Raw genomic sequence first — 23560 nt, 5'->3', positions numbered from 1 at the left:
TCAAAAATATTTTAGGAAAATAATAAAAACCCTTATTTATATTTACTTTTATTATAAATTTCATTACTTAGATACACTTGGGTCTCGTCAAGTTTACTACAAGATTTCTTAATAAGTATGTTTACAGAGGATAACCCACCTACTGCGGACCCCTGATAAACATGCTACGGACCCCTGAGGGGTCCGTGGACCCCACTTTAAGAAACCCTGCCGTAACAAGATGTTAAGGGCCCTCCACACTCGTGCGCAAATCGCGGCGCGAAGCCACGAACGCGAGTGTGGAGTCTAGTTCACTAATCAGCGAAATCGACTCCACACTCACGTTCGCGGCATCGCGCCGCGTAGTCTGGAGCAAGCTTAAAATCTTAATCGGGCTCCTGGAATCTGATTCAGTTGAAATTTGTATTCCGTATTTCTGATGACAATGCAATAACATACTTAGGTATAACTTGGAGCTCATCTGATGACGCCGTTGGAAGGTCATAAGTTTTTTTCCACTTCCGCTGATTTTTCATTCACTGTGATTTTTGCTTCTTCGGAGTGGCATCGTTATTTTGCTTGCAATATTTTAGCGTTTGATGGTAACACTGGATTATTTTTACTTTTAATGAACTTTTGTATCAAATGATATTGATGCTTTGTTAATTTTGCGACTGTCAGATTTTGCGATTTTGGTATCAATATCTGACAGTTGGATTTATTTGTGACGTTTTCAAGCAAAAGGTATCACATTGTCGCTTACGATAAGGGCGAAAATGGCTTGTATCCCTATACGAATAACCTGTCACAGCGTCCTTATCGCAAGCGACAATGTGGTACCTTTTGCTTGCAAACGACACATTTATTATACGTTTTGAAGTTGTGGAACTCAAATATACCCCATACCTAAATATTAAGTATGGGGGCGGGGGATTTACAATTTAATTACAATTTCAAATAATAAACAGTTGTTTTTCAGTATTGCTTTTAATTTGTATAAAAACTATAATTAATCATTAAAGTACATTATTATGGCAATAAAATACTGTATAAAGTAAAGCTAACATTATTACTGTAGAGTAAAAAAATAAAGCTTTAAAATAAATATTCTACATTTATATTATAATTTTAGAGCACTGGTTAATTTTGTAGTCAACCCTTTGACCGCTAAAGACGTCAAGTGACGCGCGCGGCTACATCCCAATGTCAGCCTTCTTGTATCTCGGCAAGAAAACCGCACGTCACGTCACGTTGACGCGCCGCACACGATATGTCTCCTTTATAGGTCGCATTTCTCAACCGATTCTCATGAAATTTCGTGATAAATACACAGATTTATTTTGTCCATTCAACATTAGGAATTTTTCCAAAATGGCGGAACCATGGGGACGCGCGAGGTCCAGCTCACAGAGCCACTGAGTAGTTCTATGCGATTATTCAGTCGCACCAATCGCTTCATTACCATTCCCACATTATTGACGAACTGTGTATAAATGGTGAAGTCATATTCGGTTATCTTGTAGCACTCAGCTACTGCTATTCGTGTCACAATGATCCTGTTTGCTTTTATCAAAGATAGATATAACTCCGTAATAGATGGATATAGTCTAAGGAAAAAACGTGCCTCGAAAATAACGAAAATTTGACTCTCGATCAGTTGGCGCCAGTACCTTTGGCCTACTCTCGTATAGAGGGCGTTGACGGTTTCGTTTGTTATTTAACAATTTTAACGCATATCAGTGAAAGAACATGGGTCAAAATCGTAAAAATAATTAATGCAAATAAAAAAATCATTATCCATATTTAAATACATTTTATCGTATTTTTATAAATCTTCATTTTTAGTTTTAAAGTGTGTCGATAGATGGCAGTGAATTTACTGTGGTTACAAAATTTACTATGACAGTACCGCTCTATAATATTATATCCTCTTTGCTTTTATAAAACGGCCAATGCGGTGATGGTAATGAAGAATCAAAACGCAGTACAAAATCGCATAGAAACACCCCACTATTCTACACACTACGTGTTACACGATGTTCTGGACTATGTTGTGTAGGGGTATGTGCGCGAGGCCGGCGGGCTGCTGGAAGTACTCGCGCGCGATGAGCTCGGCGCCGGAAAACTCTGGTTTCTTGGCCGGCAGGGGACGGATTTGCTGTAACAACAAAGGTGTAAATTAGGAAAATATTGTATATAAAAAAACCGGCCAAGTGCGAGTCGGACTCACGCACGAAGAGTTCCGTACCATTACGCATAAAAACGGCAAAAAATCACGTTTGTTGTATGGGAGGCCCACTTAAATATTTATTTTATTCTGTTTTTAGTATTTGTTGTTATAGCGGCAACAGAAATACATCATCTGTAAAAATTTCAACTCTCTAGCTGTCATGGTTCATGAGATACAGCCTGGTGACAGACGGACAGACAGCGGAGTCTTAGTAATAGGACCAGCACTGATCCATATTTGTACCATTTTCAACCAAAAGGGTCCATCATCTTGACGTGTAGACGGAGGTCTGCCAGGTGAAGGTGGCGGGGCAGAGCTTGCATGTGAAGCTTGTGTATGGATGTGCTACATGTAGTACATATATACCTTGGGCCGCTTGTCATGCATCATCTTGATGTGCTTGTAGATGGAGGTCTGCCAGGTGAAGGTGGCGGGGCAGAGCTTGCATGTGAAGCTTGTGCTACATGTAGTACATATATACCTTGGGCCGCTTGTCGTGCATCATCTTGATGTGCTTGTAGATGGAGGTCTGCCAGGTGAAGGTGGCGGGGCAGAGCTTGCATGTGAAGCTTGTGCTACATGTAGTACATATATACCTTGGGCCGCTTGTCGTGCATCATCTTGATGTGCTTGTAGATGGAGGTCTGCCAGGTGAAGGTGGCGGGGCAGAGCTTGCATGTGAAGCTTGTGTATGGATGTGCTACATGTAGTACATATATACCTTGGGCCGCTTGTCGTGCATCATCTTGATGTGCTTGTAGATGGAGGTCTGCCAGGTGAAGGTGGCGGGGCAGAGCTTGCATGTGAAGCTTGTGCTACATGTAGTACATATATACCTTGGGCCGCTTGTCGTGCATCATCTTGATGTGCTTGTAGATGGAGGTCTGCCAGGTGAAGGTGGCGGGGCAGAGCTTGCATGTGAAGCTTGTGCTACATGTAGTACATATATACCTTGGGCCGCTTGTCGTGCATCATCTTGATGTGCTTGTAGATGGAGGTCTGCCAGGTGAAGGTGGCGGGGCAGAGCTTGCATGTGAAGCTTGTGTATGAATGTGCTACATGTAGTACATATATACCTTGGGCCGCTTGTCGTGCATCATCTTGATGTGCTTGTAGATGGAGGTCTGCCAGGTGAAGGTGGCGGGGCAGAGCTTGCATGTGAAGCTTGTGTATGAATGTGCTACATGTAGTACATATATACCTTGGGCCGCTTGTCGTGCATCATCTTGATGTGCTTGTAGATGGAGGTCTGCCAGGTGAAGGTGGCGGGGCAGAGCTTGCATGTGAAGCTTGTGTATGGATGTGCTACATGTAGTACATATATACCCTGGGCCGCTTGTCGTGCATCATCTTGATGTGCTTGTAGATGGAGGTCTGCCAGGTGAAGGTGGCGGGGCAGAGCTTGCATGTGAAGCTTGTGTATGGATGTGCTACATGTAGTACATATATACCTTGGGCCGCTTGTCGTGCATCATCTTGATGTGCTTGTAGATGGAGGTCTGCCAGGTGAAGGTGGCGGGGCAGAGCTTGCATGTGAAGCTTGTGTATGGATGTGCTACATGTAGTACAAATATACCTTGGGCCGCTTGTCATGCATCATCTTGATGTGCTTGTAGATGGAGGTCTGCCAGGTGAAGGTGGCGGGGCAGAGCTTGCATGTGAAGCTTGTGTATGGATGTGCTACATGTAGTACATATATACCTTGGGCCGCTTGTCATGCATCATCTTGATGTGCTTGTAGATGGAGGTCTGCCAGGTGAAGGTGGCGGGGCAGAGCTTGCATGTGAAGCTTGTGTATGGATGTGCTACATGTAGTACATATATACCTTGGGCCGCTTGTCGTGCATCATCTTGATGTGCTTGTAGATGGAGGTCTGCCAGGTGAAGGTGGCGGGGCAGAGCTTGCATTTGAAGCTTTTTGTTGTGGATCGGTTCGTGTGCATCGCCCATACGTGGCCTTTCAGTCGCTTAACCGTCTGGAAAAAATATTTAAAAAAAAACTTTATTTTGGTACCAGCCTATATCAGTTCTATGGGCACAACAATTTTTAAATGCCATGCACACCAATAAATATAAACTTTTCAAGACCATATTCGCTGGAGGAAGGTTTTACAGTTCTCTTTCACGATGATAATTAAATATTAATGGTTATTTTTGGATATACAAAATTAAATCATACCACCAAGATCTTATTTCATCCTATATCTATAGGATACAAGAAAATGCGGTCTTAAAGAAAACTGTGTAATGTCAAATAACGTCATTAATTCCGTAACAAAATGCAATTTTCTAGTTTGACTTCTCTTTCGGTCACGCTTTTTAGGGTTCAAAGGGTAAAAACAGGACCCTTTTACTAAGACTCCTCTGTCCGTCTGTCTGTCACCAGGCTGTATCTCATCAACCGTGATAGCTAGACAGTTGAAATTTTCACAGATGATGTATTTCTGTTGCCGCTATAACAACAAATACTAAAAAGTACGGAACCCTCGGTGGGCGAGTCCGACTCTCACTTGTCCGGTTTTTTGTCTTCCGTAGTATACGTTCGTGGCGCAAGCATGATCTCGAATGAACTGTAAATTACTTAAAACTTTAACACCTATAGTGTGCGGCGCCTTATCTTGAACCTTGTCTGAATGCACTAAGGTTGGTATTAGGCTGTAGCCGCGCGCGTTACATGACGTCTTTGGCGGTCAAAGGGTTAAAATCAGACAAACCTTGTATGACTTGCCACAGATCTCGCATTCGCCCTCCGGCCCACGGTTCTTCTTGTGTGGATATTGTTCATGTGTTCCACAATGATCTTTGCCGTTTTGAATGACCATACTGCTAACATCATAACCCTTTGCTTTACTAGTCGCATAGAGTAACTTATACTAGAGCGGTACTGTCATAGTAAATTTTGTAACCCCAGTAAATTCACTGCCATCTGTCGACACACTTTAAAACTAAAAATGAAGATTTATAAAAATACGATAGAATGTATTTAAATATAGATAAATGATTTTTTTTATTTGCATTAATAATTTTTATGATTTTGACCCATGTTCTTTCACTGATATGCGTTAAAATTGTTAAATAACAAACGAAACCGTCAACGCCATCTATACGACTGTAGGCCAAAACTAGTAGCGCCCTCTGAACGAGAATCAAATTTTCGTGATTTTCGAGGCACGTTTTTTCCTTAGACTGTATCCATCTATTACGGAGTTATATCTATCTTTGCTAGTCGGGTAAAAGGTACCTTGTAAGATTTGCCACAGATCTCGCACAGATGTTCGCCCTCCGGCTCACGGTTTTTCTTGCCCTCGTGAATATTATTCATGTGTGCCACCATGATCTTCGCCGTTTTGAACGCCTGTAAAATACATTCATAATATTAGAAACATATCTAGATATATTTACACATATAATGGGAAATTTATAATTTAACTGCCTAAATTGCTAATCTACAGCATTGCTTTTTACATCGGTGGCAAGTAAACATCATTGGAGCTATAGAAACCTTGCCTAGTATGTTGCTTTGTGCGCGTGGCCCGCCGGCCTCGCGGTGGTTATGAATGGTTTTTTTTGGTGTTGTTTTATTGTTAATGCTGTTCTTTTTGTGTTGTCGTTGTTGTTGGTGCTGTTGTTTTTGTTAAGAAAAAGTATACTTTCCAAAGGGGAGAGTAGATGCAGTTTGACTTTTGCTAGCAAGAAATGGGCCTTCGGCCTCGCGTGCTGCCAAAAACGCGTGGGAAGCTCCGGGCCTTCGGCTCTACGCGGGGCTGGGCCTTTGAGCTTTGCTGGGTTTCATATCTCTCTCTTACTATTGGGTCGTGTTTAAGTTCCAACTTCCCCGCCAGCGTGCCTCTCAGGTGACGCTTCGGGCCTTCGGCCTCCCCATTTCACAACCTTTGACGCTTCGACATCTGGCCATGGAAGCACTGCACTCCTGAAGCTGGGCCTTCGGCCTCGCTTTAAATTACAGGGGGTTGACACGCTTGGAAGTCGGAGTGAAGCTCCGGGCCTTCGGCCTTCGGCCTCCTAGTCTGAAGTTCGCCCTCTAACTTACTTTGAAACAGACGCTGCACTGGTACTTGATCCGTTTGAGATGGTCCCAGTCTATGTGGTCCACCATGCACCATTTCGTTGCGAATTTCTTCCCGCAGTATGAACATTCGTGCCTGCAACATATACATCATATTTATAATACGTGCAGCAAAACCAAATTAAAGTTATATTTTTTTATTTTAATTTGTTCTACTATTTACAACTTTCCAATATTAGAACAATTAAATTTGTTCTACTATTTACAACTTGGCGTGGTGGAGTGGCCTAGAGGTTCATGGTGTTAGCCGCGATAGCTAAAGACGCCGGTTCGAATTCGGCCTTCACCACTGGAGGGCTTCGTCACTTTTTCTTTAATATATGACATATATTTCAGTTTGTTCTAATATTTTCAAATTGCTCACGTCACACGTGGGGTTAAAACAGTTAAGAATACTTACACATAAGCGTCCTCTTGAACATGTCTCTTGCTCAGTTTCATGTGATTGTTGTAGCAGTCTCGAGAGCTGAACGTTTTGCCGCAGTCGCGACATTCGTGCGTGGCCCCTGCGTCGCGGTCTCTGATACATTATAGTACATTCATTAGACCATTTATAGGAGATCTAAAATCAGGTAAAATAAACATTTAAACATGTATAATGTGTGCAATAAACATTTTGAATTTTGATTAAGAACACAAAGTTGCACTTTGATCCGAAGGACACGAAAAAATCACGCTAACAATTCCTTAAATCGAAAAATGTTATGTCTCATATTATTTTTGAAACACCACAATAAAACGAGCACACGTAAGCAGTGTTTTTATATCCTAGATACCAAATTATAGTATATTCATTAGACCATTTATAGGAAATCTAAAGTCAGATAAAATAAACATTTAAACATGTATAATGTGTGCAATAAACATTTTGAATTTTGATTAAGAACACAAAGTTGCACTTTGATCCGAAGGTCGCGATAAAATCACACCACAACAAAACGAGCACACGTAAGCAGTGTTTTTATATCCTAGATAACAAAAGGAGAATATGTGAATCTTGCAAGTTGACCGAGATACCTTGCTTCGCTCGGTTGACAATAGAATGAAAGAAAGAAAGAAGAAAGAAAACGCATTAATTAGCACAACATAACATAAGACTAAAACTAGAAATAATTAAACAGAATGAGGTTGCGCTAAATGGTCCTTACTCGGCTTGGTGTCACGGTGTGAGCCAACATGGCACACTCCGCGACGCTGATTTTCAGTAAGGCCCAGTAGATGGACTAGTGAACACAATGTAAAAAATAAATAAGGGAAAAATATAAGGGAAAAAATAAATAAATAAGGGAAATAACAATAAAGACAGTATCCTTAATTAGCTCCATGCATTAATTTATTTTTATTTTTGGATTCATAATTTATATCGTTGGAACACCGGAAATGATAAAAATACTTTTGTAAACCTTAACATTATTTTATTAAAAAATATTTAAAATGTTGAAAATTTGAAACGCTCATAATTTTTGGCGCGAATTCGACAGAGCGTGATGACGTCACACGTTGGGCGGCCCAACTGACGTTTGCTACTAATGACACTAATCTGTCGAACGCGTGACGTCACGTGGCGTTTCGAGCGTTTCGCTCACTAGCTTTTCGCGGGCAAATTTTTGTACTTTTTATTTATAATTTTAAGTAATTAAATGGTAATTTAAAAACGGAAATGCATTTTTGTAACATGATATAACGGTAACAAACATCCGAATAAAACATATTTCGTTCAAATATAAACTTCATGCATGAGGCTAATTATGGGTACAGATAAAACCTGGTCTAACTGTTTACATGTGTATTATTTTTGGATTACTAGACACGGTGTTTCATGACCCACTGAAAACCTAAAAACAGTTTGTTCAGAATCGATAGGAGAATCGATTGCGCTATATTTTAATGGGGGTATTTTTTATTTTTACATGCCAAGTCTACAAGTTTGTAATGCGACAATATCAATAACTAGCATTTGACACGTTATTTGTCAATGAGCAACACCCTTAACTGGCCATTGGTAAACCTTATCTCGTTGCAGTAAGGTATGCGGTCAGTAAACAGTGTTTACGATGGTAACTAGCAATTGTTTGACGTCACTCAAACGAAAGTATCTTGTGTAGAATTACCAGTCGAATAGAATTGTTAAGAAAAGTAAACAACAAATATTTTTTTTAAATATGTATCGGATTAAAGAATAAATATTCAAGATGAGTTCAAAATAAAAAAAAATCTGTTGGGGTGTCTCAGGTTTTCAGTGGCTCAAGTAACACCGTGTATATGTTCTTAGGGTATGGTCTGACGGTATTTTTACGCCATATCTGATAAAAGGTTTTACATTTATTTTATTTTAGGGACTTTATGATGCTTTCAACATCGTTTAGCAAATATAATTTGGCCAAGCCTATCGAGCTTAATTTGAGACTATTTTGATACGATTCCTTGGTACGATTTAAAGAAACAAGTGCGACCGGCAGAGAAGAACATCCGGTCATACGAAAGCATTTTTGCCCAAGCTAAAACGGATACCTTCGCTAGCGCTCTGTCAATTATACTCTGATTTGTAATTAGATTCCAAAAAACTAACCTCACTCAGATACTTTTTCTTTCGTAATAATGGAAAATATGTAAAGAAGTAAACTCAAATTTCCCTTTTACATACTCTAGCATTTAAAATAAATATAGATGTATCATTTTAGCTTTGTTTAGTTTCTTAAAACATACGGAAAAGAGAAAAAGTGAGGTTAGTTTTATGGAATCTAATTACAAATCAGAGTTTACCTATGGTTCCTTGTGTGGCGCGCCAGATTCCGTTTCCACTGGAACAGTTTTCCGCAAATGGGACACGGGTAAGTCAGGCCGTCGTGTATCACGCTGAAAACAGACAGACATATAGACCGCGGGCCAGGAACAGATTTCGATGACCAATCGCCTCCCGGGCGAAAACTTGTATAGTGGTTAACGGCTATGTATGATGAACTCTCGTGAACGTCAGCTGTCGCTCCGTTGGTGGGTTGAGGAATGTTCTGCCACCAGAGTGCATCACTAGCCCGTTTAGTAAACCATATAGTAACTTATACATACTGTGCCTTTTACAATTTTTTGACAAAATTTTCGGAGATAATAAAATATGACATTGATGCATCAAGGCGGTTTGTTTACAGAGGACCTACCGGGAAACACGAATCCGAAATTTCGCTAAGTGCCTCTTTATCGCTCGAATATGCAAGAGTGATAATGAAATTTTGATTTTCTTGTTTCGCGATAGGATTGTGGTAGTGGCGCCCTCTGCGCAGAGTTTCGCGTAATATTCCCTATTAGCTTGCTTTCTTTTACGAGGGCGTGATGATAAGTAACTAGCCTAATAAGAAAAACCGGACAAGTGCGAGTCGGACTCGCCCACCGAGGGTTCCGTACTTTTTAGTATTTGTTGTTATAGCGGCAACAGAAATACATCATCTGTGAAAATTTCAACTGTCTAGCTATCACGGTTGATGAGATACAGCCTGGTGACAGACAGACGGCAGAGTCTTAGTTTCCCGTTTTTACCCATTGTGTACGGAACCCTAAAAATGACCCCTTAATACGAAAGTGTTTGAAATGTCGATGATGATACTTACACATGCGCTCGATAGCTTTTCTTGGAGTGGAAGACTTTATCACAGCCCTTGCACGTTATGTACAGCTTCTCTTTAGGTTTATCTTCTTTATTTTGAGGCAGGATCCTAGAAAATGTTCACAAACAATTAATGAATGATTGAATGAATATTTTTATTTCGTGTAACACATGGACACATATTTTTATTAGTAGAACTTACAAACTAAGGGGTTAGTATGTACAACGAACTTAGATTTAAAATAATACCATGCAGATGGGGGAATGCAATCCCTCACAGTGCGACAAGTAGGGACAGTCTACCCTGTCCGCTATCAAGAAAACATTAAGTCAAACATGTTTTTGCGCTTCAAAAACAGCAAAGACCCCGGTCTGAAGTTAAGGGTCTCCAGCAAGCTTGGTTCTCCATACAAACGTAGTTCCGCCACAGAATAAGTAATAGAGGATATTATCATACAGAACGGCCACGCACCGCCTCGACTAGAATGACCTCGCCCCGCCATCTGTTCGAGAATCAAATTTTCTTGATTTTCGAGGCACGTTTTTTCCTTAGACTGTATCCATCTATTACGGAGTTATATCTATCTTTGCTACAACTAATATTACTTATACTTATTGTCTAGCGGCCTTCACATCCGTACGCCGTTCGTGTGTGAGCGAGACAACACTATGCACATATATCGTCTGGTGACAACCAAAACTCATTAATTGCAATGAAAAAAAATGTAAACAAAAATTAATCTTATTTTGGTGCTATCACGGTTCACTATCGCTCTTAACTTGTTACAGTAATTAGTGATTTTTGGTTGTGACCTGACCATTTATCGCTGTCCCGCTCGCAGTGTGATAACAGCCTGTAGCGGCTTCTTTACGGCGTCGACTCGGTGAAACGGTCGGTTGCGCCTTCGTGCCGGGTGTTCTTGGTAGGACGGAGATGTTCGCCCCAGTGTCTACCAAGAAGACAAGTTTGGTAGTTGTTGGTAGGCGCCGGGGCGAACATCGGGGGTGTTGTGTCTCAACTCACTTGAGGTCAGACTTTGCCGCAGCAGTCACACTGGTCTCGCTTGGTTACACACTCCTCGGTGATAGGATAACTTCGATTTGAAGACCGCTTATAGTTTTACTAGTGTAGGACTCACTTGAGATGGTATTTGAGGGTCATCTTGTTGGCAAACACTTTTCCGCAACAGTCACACTGTGGTCTCGCTTGGTTACACACTCCTCGGTGGTAGGATAACTTCGATTTGAAGACCGCTTATAGTTTTACTAGTGTAGGACTCACTTGAGATGGTATTTGAGGGTCATCTTGTTGGTGAACACTTTTCCGCAGCAGTCGCACTGTGGTCTCGCCTGGTTACACACTCCTCGGTGGTAGGATAACTTCGATTTGAAGACCGCTTATAGTTTTACTAGTGTAGGACTCACTTGAGATGGTATTTGAGGGTCATCTTGTTGGCGAACACTTTTCCACAGCAGTCACACTGTGGTCTCGCCTGGTTACACACTCCTCGGTGGTAGGATAACTTCGATTTGAAGACCGCTTATAGTTTTACTAGTGTAGGACTCACTTGAGATGGTATTTAAGGGTCATCTTGTTGGTGAACACTTTTCCGCGGTAGTCACACTGTGGTCTCGCCTGGTTACACACTCCTCGGTGGTAGGATAACTTCCATTTGAAGACCGCTCATAGTTTTACTAGTGTAGGACTCACTTGAGATGGTATTTGAGGGTCATCTTGTTAGCGAATACTTTTCCGCAGCAGTCAGTGTGGTCTCGCCTGGTTACACACTCCTCGGTGGTAGGATAACTTCGATTTGAAGACCGCTTATAGTTTTACTAGTGTAGGACTCACTTGAGATGGTACTTGAGGGTCATCTTGTTGGCAAACACTTTTCCACAGCAGTCACACTGTGGTCTCGCCTGGTTACACACTCCTCGGTGATAGGATAACTTCGATTTTGTACTGTAAAGGTAAATAAAATTTATGTTTAGTAAGTTTTGCAAAGCAGAGTACAGAGGGCGTTACTTAACCCATTGAGCGCCACGCCTATTAAAATACAGGGTGAAATTTTAACCACCAGCCATACCCTGCGTAGTGACTTCATAGGTCATACTGAATAAATTTTATTAAGGGACCAATGCCGAAATCGCGAAAAAATATTGTCCCATAGAAATCAGCAGCATCACATCAGCCGGAATGTATGAAATATCGAAATGTACGTAAATTACTTATGTCTGACTAATCAAACAAATCTCTGGAAAGGCCGGCATCATCGCTCAGCGACGAAGGCCTTTTTTCCCTAAATAAAGATTTAAAAAAAATCTCTGGAAACAAAAACGGATCAGTTGGATACAAATTTATTTTGGAGTAGGAGTTGGAACTGCAAAAAAATTTCGCGCTAAAGTACTCATTTGTACCGAAAACAAGGGGTGACCTTAAACGTTGGACCGGTAATGTACAGTCTGCAGCAGAGATAATGAGCTCCCTTCATAGAAGTTTGTATGCAAAGCGGGGTTCGAAATTAAACAGATAATTATGGTCTTTGATAATTATCGCGATAATTATCAGATATGGATGAGATATGGATCCCAGGTATGGATGGTGCTATATTTATTTTCTTTGAATTCTTTAGTAAATTTTAAAATCTCGTCTTAGAATCTTCGTAAATTTTAGGTTATTATCAAATCGACAATTATCAGGCATAAAAATCACAATAATTATCAAGATAACTATCAACTATAAATTTAATTTTTTCAACATCCGGGTATTTAATATTATAAAAGTCGTCATTAATTTTTTAATATTGATTTCTGTTCATATTTTTATTACACAATATTTTAATTTAGACTTAAGACTAACTGTATTTTGCATGCCTGTTGGTCAAATATAGAGATACCACTTATTGTAAGATTACCATCACTGTATGTACTACCTATATTTGCAAATAAAACATTTTTAATTTAAATTGATAATTATCCTTTCGAACCCTAATGCAAAGGTGCTAAGCGAATAGTATTGCCGGCTGTACCTAAACTGCTCCCCACACGTGTGGCACGTGACGGCGTGCTCGCGGTGCGTGCGCGCGTGCGCCAACATGCGGCGCTTGAGCGCCGTGCGCGCGCCGCACGCGCAGCAGCGGTACGCGGACACGTGCAGCGCGCGGTGCGACGACACGTTGTCGCGCGTCAGGAAGTAGGCGCGACACACGTCGCACTGGTGGCAGGACGGACTTTTCTGCAACGAAAGCGACCACATGTAATTAAAAATTAAAAAAAAAAAAAAAATTGTTTATTACAGACATTGTGTCCATAAAAAATGTTAGTTGTAGTACAAACTTAAAAGGCTAACATAGTGTTACATGTTAATTATAAATAAAGATAAAAGCAAAAAAAAAAAACCAAATAATTTAAAAAATAAAATAAAAATAAGTGTTCCACTGACAGGGGCAAGCAGTAGATATTTTTATTCACTACCTGGCCCTGCCAATGACAACCTCCACCCAGTACTTGGTTAGCGGGCAGTCCAGGCGCTCCGCTGACACCCTCAGCATACTGTTGCTGCTGCCGCGCACCCGCCTTAGCATCGAGGCAATTCTTTTCCGCCTAATAGCGAAAAAGTCATCCGCCCGCACTGATGCACTGCAGTGCTTCGGCAGCTTCAGCAGCATCCTGAGGATGTTGTTGTACTGCACCCTTAAGGTGTTATAGGATCTCTGTGTAAAGCTTACCCACAGGTAATGATTTTATAAAAAAAATACTACAGTTTCTACTACAACAGCCTACACATATTACTGGAAAATAACAGATACAGAAAGGGTAGCTTAAACTTTTGGACGCCAATGACGGATATATCGGCACCGCAGGTCCAACGCCAAAGACGGATTCATTGGTAACAGATCACAGAGCAACATAGACCTACGTGCATGTGCATAAAGTTCAATTTCAGTTTTGACACTTCGGTGACGTGGCGTCCGAGTGACAGCTTTTGTGTTTGACACGGCGTCGAAAAGGTTAAGACGATAATAAATGACAACTTAATAACGAGCCGATGAAAAATTTGCCACGCGAAGGGTTATCAAGTTCACACAAAGACATTGTAAATATAGACTGCGGGCCAGGCGCAAATTTCGTCAGTCATCGCATTCCGGGCGATGACTCGTAAAGTGCTAACGGGCAGGTCAGCTGCCGCTCCGTAGGTGGGTTGAGAAACGGCAGCCACATTCACAGATTTAAACTTTGTTAGATGATAGTTTACATGCTATTGTAAATTTAAAAAAAAGCCTGGTTGTATCGCGGTGGAAAGACCGTCAGCTGGTCGCATTTACATGTAAAAAAATACCTTACCGGCGCGTGACGGAGCTAGCGCACGTATGGCTAGATCCTCGTCAGGATGTATCCTCACTTTGATTCTCTTCCTTTTCCTACATTAATCTACCCCTTATGCGACGTTAGACGCCACACAATACTATATAAGAATACAGTTCACTTGCTCAATTTACTACACAATGATCCTGCTTTTGTGGGACATAAAACATAGTATCTTACCGGCACATGTTTCCCCTGCATGTGGTCCTGCATGAGCCTCTCCGAGTTGAACCCGATGACGCAGTCCGAACACTTGTATTTGAGGGCGCAGAACTCTGCGCTACTCACGTCTTCCGCCCTCACCTGAAAACAAACTGGGGACTTGGTTTCTATGCAATAGTCCATAATACCAGGACCAGGGGTGAGAAACTCCTCGTTTCGGGCAAACTCGGCTCAGCATTTCTCCGAGCAATTATTAGGGTTGGCACGACTTGACGTCCCTTTGCGTGCACAACCACAGATAAGATAATGACTTGAATTTTGACAACCCTAAATAGCTGAAAGGAATAATGCCATATATTAGAAAGTGACGGCATGATTCGTCCCTGAACCGCTGTCAAACTTCGGTTTCGTAGGAAGATTCCTTTCTGTACGGTAGTACTATTATTTATTTTGTGGTAATACTGCGGCATTGAGTTCCATAACACCTATCTGAGAACCACAAGAGCAAAATGTCAGAACTTTGGTTGTCAAAAGTTGATGTTTGACAATCCACCAATTAACATTAGGTCTTCTTCCTCGCGTTATTCCGGCATTTTGCCACGGCTCATGAGAGCCCGCTTGACAACTAATCCCAAGAATCGACGTAGGCACTATTTTTTACGAAAGCGACTGCCATCTGACCTTCCAACCCAGAGGGGAAACTAGGCCTTATTGGGATTAGTCCTGTTTCCTCACGATGTTTTCCTTAACCGAAAAGCAACTGGTAAATATCAAATTAACAATAGGTATCATATTAAAATAGGCTGAACCTATGTTATGTATAAAAAATGAATTCTGCAACTTAATCATACCTCCCACATTTCTTCCTCAGTCATGGTGTACAACTCCACTAGATCAGTCGGCAAATTCTTCAGCTTGCGGAGGCTGCGTTGCTGGTCTTTCTCCGTTTTTATTTCCTGTAGATAAAGGAACAGATGACACATAATTTTGAACAAACAAAATGTTTAGAGAATTTTAACCTGAAAAGTTTTTTCGTTTTTTTTTTCGTCTTCAAAGTCCTAATTCTCATCGTAAAACCGGCCAAGTGCGAGTCGGACTCGCGTTCCAAGGGTTCCGTACATCACACATTTTAAACAATGTATTTGTTATGTGAAATGTCTTTAAAACCCGTAGGGGTCGGATCAAAAACTAAGTAAAAGTCCGACTCACGCTTGACTGCACATTTGTAATAGGTTTTCCGGTGATCTATAGGTAAAGATCCATTTTGTGTATTTTTTTCACAATTTTTGACCAAGTAGTTTCGGAGATAAAGGGGGGGAATGTTCATTTTTTGCCTATTTTCTTGAATAACTTCTAAACTGTTTATCTTAAAATTATAAAATAAAAATATATTGAGATTATCACAATGAGCTCTTTCATTTGATATGTAACACGATATAGTTTGACAAACTTTATTTTTTAATTTCCTCATTTACCCCCAAAAGTGGCCCCGTGTTTAAAATTAATTTGTTTACGTTACATGTCCATCTTTGGGTCACACACTTACATATGTGTACCAAATTTCAACTTAATTGGTCCAGTAGTTTCGGAGAAAATAGGCTGTGACAGACGGACAGTCAGGCAGACAGACGCACGAGTGATCCTATAAGGGTTCCGTTTTTTGAGGTACGGAACCCTAACAACGAATCAATTGACATCATTCATCATCACCGTTCGCGAAAATCGAGTTAGCATCTTTGACGCTACCCATACAAACTACTAAAATCATTACCCTTCCCATAGTTAGGTAACAAAAAAAAATCGACTTCACAAAACAGTTCAAATTACTAGGGGCCAATTCTTATATTTTGACATAAAAATGATTCGTCCGTGCGTCTTGCTCCCAAGTACGAGTGAAATGCACGCGCGAGGTCATAAATGTTATGATTATCATCAGCAGTTCCACTTCACCAAATGCTATCTTTCAGCACAACTCTCAATAAGACCAAAGAGGACATAATAGGATAGAGCGGTACTGTAAATTCACTGCCATCTATCGACACACGATTAAAACTAAAAATATCAAAAAACGTATTTATATTTTATGGATAAATGTTTTTTTTATTTGCATTAATTATTTTTATATTATTTTGAGCCATGTTCTTTCACTGATATGCGTTAAAATTGTTAAATAACAAACGAAACCGTCAACGCCGTCTATTCGAAAGTAGGCCAAAAGTAGTGGCGCCATCTGATCGAAAATCAAATTTTCTTGATTTTCGAGGCACGTTTTCTCCTTAGACTGTATCCATCTATTACGGAGTTATTTTTATTTATTTTATTTTATTAATTCAAAAAATTTACACAGCATTACAGCGAACTAATACACTGAGAAATTTATAATAGAAAGTATTTATACAACTAGGTACATGATACAGTCTAGAAAGGACAACAGAACAAATGTAAGAAAAAAAACTAGTACAAAACAGATGATTCACGCTTATCCATCGCCTCACAGTACTTCATACATTCTTTACACAGATCCATCCAACTACTTGCAAATAAATCACATTCCGGTGCTGATGCGAGGAGCGCGTTGATATACTGTAGAGCGCGGACAAGTGGTGATTTGCCATGAGACATAGTGCGCGTTTTAGGCACAGCTAATAGGTGAGGACTTCGCGGTCGTAAATTAATTTGGGCCTTAGCTATAGATGGTACGAACAGGCGTACGAGCTGTGCAACCAGTTCAAGGCAGTCCGAGTTCCCCCGTAAGACATTACATGCAGTAGTCAAGAGCCCGTAGTTACGCCTTACCTCTAAGGAATTAAACCCCAAAACGCCAAGCAGGAACTTTGATGGGTACAAATATGGGTAATACCCGTGAATCTTCTTATATAAGAACCGCAGAAAGGCTTTTTGGATTTTTTCCAGAAGCAGGACGTACTTGTCTTCATGCGGGCTCCAAACGACCGAGGCAGCTTCAAGTTTACTCCGTACTAACGCAGTGTACACTAATTTAATAGCCCTGACGTCATCAAAATCTCGCGCATTCCGAACTACAAACCCTAACCTCTGGTAGCAATTATTGGCTAACGCTTTCATGTGCTCATGAAAGTTGAGCTGCGTGTCGAGGATGACACCCAAGTCACGTATAGACTCGACACGAGTTATGGGATCAGGACCTAGCAGGTATTGGGCGAATAAGGGACTATTGGCACGGCTGAAAGTCATCACGGAGCACTTTGATTTGTTAAAAAGGAGCTTGTTGTCAATGCTCCACTGATGAAGGCGGTCAATATCCTCCTGCAAAGACACACAGTCGGACAATTGCTGCACTCCATAAATGAGCTTTAGGTCGTCAGCATATAATAAACATCTGGCATACTTAGGGACTGCAGCTAAGTCAGTTATCATTAAGCCAAATAGAAACGGACCTAAAATCGAACCCTGACTGACTCCGGAACGTGTGTGGTAGGCTTTCGATACGAAGCATCCATGCTGCACGTACTGCTGTCGATCCCGCAGATAACTGGCAAACAACCGGAGCAGCTTCGGCGAGAAGCCAACGCTACATAGCTTGCTCAACAGTATGTCGTTATCCACGCGATCGAAGGCCTTCTTAAAGTCGAAGTACAGCACGTCAACTTGTATTCCCTTATCTAAATGTTCAGAGACTGAGTCAACCAGAGTTAATAGGTTCGTTTCAACAGATCGCTTGGGCCTGAAGCCGTGCTGAGAATCGCATAGGTAAGGTTTTACTTGAGAAGCGACAAGTCTATTTATGATTGACTCAAACACTTTTGCAACTGAAGATAGAATGGCTATAGGGCGGTAATTCTCGACCTCTGACGTTTCACTCGATTTTGGGATGGGACGCACTCGTGTAATCTTCCATTGACTCGGGTACTCTCCAGAACCAAGAACCAAGTTGAAAATATGAAGTAGTGGCCCAGTTAGCCATTCCTTACACCCCTTGATAATAAATGCAGGTATGCCATCAGGGCCAGGGGAGCTCTGAGGTTTTAAATGAGCTATACCAATTATTAGATCCGCAAGGGATATCTCATTTACGTTTATGTAGTTTGAGTTACATGTTGAGTCATTACGGATAATGTTTTCATGGTCAAGGAGAGGTTCAGACGGAAGAAAAACACTTGAAAAAAAGTCTGAGAAGGCCTGGGCTGCTTCAACCCCTTCGTGCATCTTTCCCTTATAATTGACCTGCGATTCAAAATTATATCTATCTTTGCCCTTTCGTACACCACAACCGGTTCGGTTGTTGTTAGTACTCTCAAATTAACTATTATTACACATATAGGTACTATTATTTAAAATAACCTGATCTTTAAAGCATTTAATTATTCAACTTCCTTGATGAAGTGACTTGACTTCATGGATGAACTTGTCACAATAATTCCATGAAAGCGGTAAACAATCTTTATTATTTACTCGTCTCTGGATTTTGATGCGGTTTTTTTTAATAGATAGAGTGATTCAAGAGGAAGGTTTATATGTATAATACATCAGCATTGCACCCGTGCGAAGCCGGGGCGGGTCGCTAGTTTGAAATAAATTGAAAATGTTAATTTGGGTAATTCTCTTAACTTCCCCAGCATCATATTAATCACCAGATACTAACTTGAGGATAATAGTATACATAGTTTATTGTGTATCATTTAAAAAACCGGCCAAGTGCAAGTCAGACTCGCGCGCGAAAGGTTCCGTACCATTACGCAAAAAACGGCAAAAAAATCACGTTTGTCGTATGGGAGCCACACTTAAATATTTATTTTATTCTGGTTTTAGTATTTGTTGTTATAGCGGCAACTGAAATACATCATCTGTGAAAATTTCAACTGTCTAGCTATCATGGTTCATGAGAAACAGCCTGGTGACAGACGGACAGACTTAAAATCCAAATTATTCCAGCTGACTTTGAGAAATAGAGTGCCTGAGTGCAACCGTACAATTAATTTAAGAAAATCATTCTTATTCACAATGGACAAATTGTAGTAGGTATCAAAACAAGTACTCACATCAGTCTTAATCTTTACTTTCTGCGCCCTCTGTCGTTCCTCTCTCTTCTTCTTCACTTTCTTGGTCTTCCTGTCCTTTTTCCTCTTCAGCTTGGACAACTGTACATCATCCTCTGAGGATCCCGGCTCTGCAGCGTCGGGGAAGTCGGTGTTGTCGAAGTAGTCTGTCTCAGGTTTCACTGGTTCTGATTCCTCTGTAATACAAATTAAATTAATATTAGCATCGTTATCTGAAGTACTTCTGACAGTTCTGAGACATGTTGTTGCCCTAAGGCACCCCAGAGGTGCAGAGGGCCTTCACAAGCTTCAGCGATTCCTATGGCCTTGGTTAGTTAAACCCGCGGCTTGGCCATGCTAAAGTGCGCTTTGCAAAAGGGAAGTGCTAACATGAGGATTTATTATATAATTCTCACCAATAAGTTCTTCCTTAGCTTCCTCTTTAATCACGCTGACATCCACCTCTATCTGCACCAGGTCCTGCAGCTCGGAGAGCTCTGGCTTAGTAATGTTGAGCCTCTGCCGAGCATGAACAGACAGGTCCGATGGAGCGTTGAGGAATGTGTGCTGTAAAAAGATGTTTTAATGATAGTGCTGTATGTACAGTCAAATGGGTGCACACATCTTACTCAAAAACATGTCCCATTGCTGTTATGTCAGCGAATAAGGAACTATGGGACATATTTTTGAGTAAGTTATATGCACCCATATTTTACACTTGACTGTACCAGCATAGGAATCAGTTTTTGTTATAAGTATTGGTTTGTGTTTAGGGCATGGATTGAACAATTCTAAGCTCCAAAAACTATTTAAGTACAATTGCTGGTGTAAATTATAAAAAAAATTACAGAACACTTTCTGAGCAACCGAGTAGTATGGGCTTGGAACAACTGCCATAGCCAGTTGCCATAACTGCCTGCCTGCTTATTAAATAATAATAATAATAATAAGCCCGCAGGCATGACGACCCCACGGACCCGAGTGCTCCAGAGAGTCGGTCAGGGTCTCCGTCTCCGGCGAGTCTTCGTCGGTCGGAGTGGACCCCAAGGGGACCCGCAGGACTCTCAGCTCTGGCTTGCCTTCATTGGCCGTCCAGAGGGGAGTCGTAAGAGCTCTATGCTCCAGGGGTGGAAGTGAAAGATTCATAAGACGCGAGTTGGCACAGTGGCTGGTAACAGCCACTGGGTAGAAAGCGGCGCACACCTCTCGACACCCCTGAGCCGCTCACACCGGTGTTGCTCCTGGTCGTCTTCACGACGGCAGTTTCAGGGGCCCATCTAGTCAGCGGCGAGTCACCGCCTGCCTCGATAACGTGTACAGACATTGTTATGGCAGGTGTCCGGACCTCTCAGCAATAGCCCAATCTTTTGACCAGCCAAACTCCAATCCATAAACCGGTATACTGTTCACTTTTTCTACAATAGTCCCAACGCCTGCTGCGACCGGTTCATGGGTGTCTATTGTTGCACCTGTGAACGGGTTCCAGCAGGCATTCTACATGACATTAAAGCTCTCCAAGGGGCCTCTACGTGTTGGATCTATATCCCCACGCAAGCCTATCAAAAGACCGGGATTTATAGGCCCGTGAAATCCAGAAGGAGATACAAATAATAATAAAACTACAACTGATTCATATAAAGGATGTAACATTCAGTTGGTTGCAGAAAAATACAACAGCTTATCATCCTAACAAATATAATATCTCCTTTTCATTGTATACATTCCCAGTTCCAAAAATATGTGTATGCTCTTACACCTTAGGGAATAAAGTCGTGTTCACATATTTTTGAGCCATTCGTCTGGATCGATATTTTTGCCTTGACTGTACCAGTAGTAAAATATATCTGTGTTGGGTAGTGTTGAATTAGAAAATAATATGAAACAACATAAATTAATTTTACCTTCCGAGAGTAATCAATGAGGACATTGTAGGAGTCAACAATGAGGTTTCTGAACCGAAGTGAAGCTTGGACAGCGGCAAGGCACTCCCAACAAAGTTGGACTTGGAGACCATCGGGCACCTGCAAATGTTAGTAATACAATTAAATGTTTAAATTGATTGTTTATCTTGATTTCAGGGAATATTTTCTTATATAGTAAAATTTTAAGGCACCTATTTTAAAGAAAGCTACAGTTGAGGGTTAAGAGGTAGCCACAGAATTATTCAGAATGGTTTTCTGTTATGGATAGAAAGAGACTAGCCCCTTTTTCAACAATCTTAATTAGTTGGCAAGACACAAGGTCAAAACCTATATGAAATAAATTTATACTTAATAATATTTATTATAAAATATATTTTTCAGGAACTGTTTGGCATCTTTATATTCACAATTTACTTACTACTACTGCGTTCACTATGGAAATAACATAAATGTGCGTATGAAGTGAATCATTAAAGTTTTAGCTACGCAACAAGCAACAATAAATTTATAAGATGGCCGATCCTAGGATTTCTGTTCTTCGCTTTGTTTACATTGCAAACTATAAAAACATAACTTAAATCATTGCTACAAACTTGTAAGCACGTAGCTTTTAGGTAAATATTTTAATTTCAGCATCAAAATAATTAAAAAACACTTCTTACATCGATATCTGCAAGTAATTTAAAGCACTCTTTTATTTGATTACAATAAAACATTTTACGATTATAGTTCAAACAACCGACACATATGCCGTTCACATTGTATCCTTCTATATTAATATTTATTTCCCTCATTTTGGACGCTACTTTATTTAACTGTATCGCCCAATGTAAATTATAATATGAATAAAATAACTTTATAAATCGAAGGAGTCTTTATTCCTTTCTTTCGGCCATTTTGCCTTTTTTGACAACTCGGCATCAGCAGTTGGCATTACTGGAAATAGTATGACGGTATGACCATCATAAAACTATATCCCGAAATTGTGTGCAAAAATGTATTTATTATAGCCTATCAAGCCATTTCCGTCAGTAAAAAAGCGGCAAATTTAAAAAATGTAGTCGTGAAGGGCGAATAGTATTGTAATATCAATAGGGTTATCGTCCCATAAAAAATTTGATTTCGCGCCTTTTCCAACTGACAAAGTTGTTTGACAGACTAAGTTTCGTGAATATATTCATAGATTTTTTTTTTATTGTTTTTAGGTCTTAAAATAAAATGTCGTCAAAATAAACTGTTTATAATATAAATTATTTCGTAGTTCGAAGTTCGAATTTGATAGAAAGGTACGGCTTTATGTAGTTGGTTAAACCAAATTGGCAGTAAATAATTATAAGAAAAACTATACTCATCCTTTCTTTTGGGTGCTAGTACTAGTGTAAGACAAAGGTAGTATGATTCTCTCTGTCTATGTTTGAAATGAGACAGTCCTTTGACAAAACGCCTGCCTAAACATCATTAAAAAAACTAGTCCCGTTACGGCTGTTACCGTCGGCAAACGGACTTTTGACTAGATTTTTGTTTTAAATAAATTTTTAACAATTTTTTTTTGCGTTCCGGCTTTTACTCCCTGCTATTTTGCACAGGGTGAATTTGCCAATGTCGGTGCTGACTTTCACACGTGAGGAGAACAACAACAACAAAGAATTTTTTTTGGACCTACTTGAGGATTTTTCTCTTTGAGCAATGGCAACATATTGGACAGTGCTACCAAAACCACATAACCAAAGCGCCCATTTTGAATTTTTAAAAATATAGTTGATCAAACCAAATTGTCAGTAAATAAAAACAAAAAAACTATACTCATCCTTTTATTTTGGGTGCTAGTACTAGTGTAAGACAAAGATAGTATGATTCTCTCTATCTATGTTTGAAATGAGACAGGCTTTTGACAAACTATAAATGGGTAGAGTTACTAGCTAGTGAGTATTATAATTTTTTTTATACTACGTCGGTGGCAAACAAGCATACGGCTCGCCTGATGTTAAGCAGTCTCCGTAGCCTATGTACGCCTGCAACTCCAGAGGAGTTACATGCGCGTTGCGTTGCCGACCCTAACACCCCTCTCCCTCGAGCTCTGGCAACCTTACTCCCCGGCAGGAACACAACACTATTAGTAGGGTCTAGTGTTATTTGGCTGCGGTTTTCTGTAAGGTGGAGGTAGGAGGTTATTTGGTTACTAGTCAAGCTAAGTTGGCAGCG

General features: G+C 40.5%; 1 protein-coding gene across 1 annotated transcript; it reads right to left on the bottom strand.

The window, feature by feature from the left end:
* Nucleotides 1–999: 999 nt before the first annotated feature.
* LOC134753050 (zinc finger protein 555-like) lies at nucleotides 1000–22340 on the bottom strand. Its single transcript, XM_063688812.1, has 25 exons — nucleotides 22021–22340; nucleotides 21338–21457; nucleotides 19853–20003; nucleotides 19440–19633; nucleotides 15273–15377; nucleotides 14440–14562; nucleotides 12924–13129; nucleotides 11747–11857; nucleotides 9899–10003; nucleotides 9060–9152; nucleotides 6697–6816; nucleotides 6261–6372; nucleotides 5451–5564; nucleotides 4036–4185; nucleotides 3911–3985; nucleotides 3786–3860; nucleotides 3661–3735; nucleotides 3536–3610; nucleotides 3411–3485; nucleotides 3286–3360; nucleotides 3161–3235; nucleotides 2931–3005; nucleotides 2798–2880; nucleotides 2576–2669; nucleotides 1000–2137 (listed from the first exon to the last, which is right to left on the bottom strand). Exons 1-25 carry the CDS (start codon nucleotides 22150–22152, stop codon nucleotides 2009–2011), a joined length of 2742 nt encoding a protein of 913 aa, XP_063544882.1. The 5' UTR covers nucleotides 22153–22340; the 3' UTR covers nucleotides 1000–2008.
* Nucleotides 22341–23560: the final 1220 nt, after the last annotated feature.

The sequence above is a fragment of the Cydia strobilella genome, chromosome 26 (assembly GCF_947568885.1).
Source record: "Cydia strobilella chromosome 26, ilCydStro3.1, whole genome shotgun sequence".
In the NCBI taxonomy this organism is placed as follows: Eukaryota; Metazoa; Arthropoda; class Insecta; order Lepidoptera; family Tortricidae; genus Cydia; species Cydia strobilella.
This window is presented reverse-complemented; position numbering and strand designations above follow the sequence as displayed.

Excerpts from the sequence above, each read along its gene's own strand:
- LOC134753050 (XM_063688812.1), bottom strand. The coding sequence starts at position 22,152 with ATGAGGGAAATAAATATTAATATAGAAGGATACAATGTGAACGGCATA. Across the intron at positions 19,634-19,852 it reads AGCTAAGGAAGAACTTATTG|AGGAATCAGAACCAGTGAAA; the intron begins GTGAGAATTATA and ends TTTGTATTACAG. Across the intron at positions 3,361-3,410 it reads TGCACGACAAGCGGCCCAAG|CTCTGCCCCGCCACCTTCAC; the intron begins GTATATATGTAC and ends TTCACATGCAAG.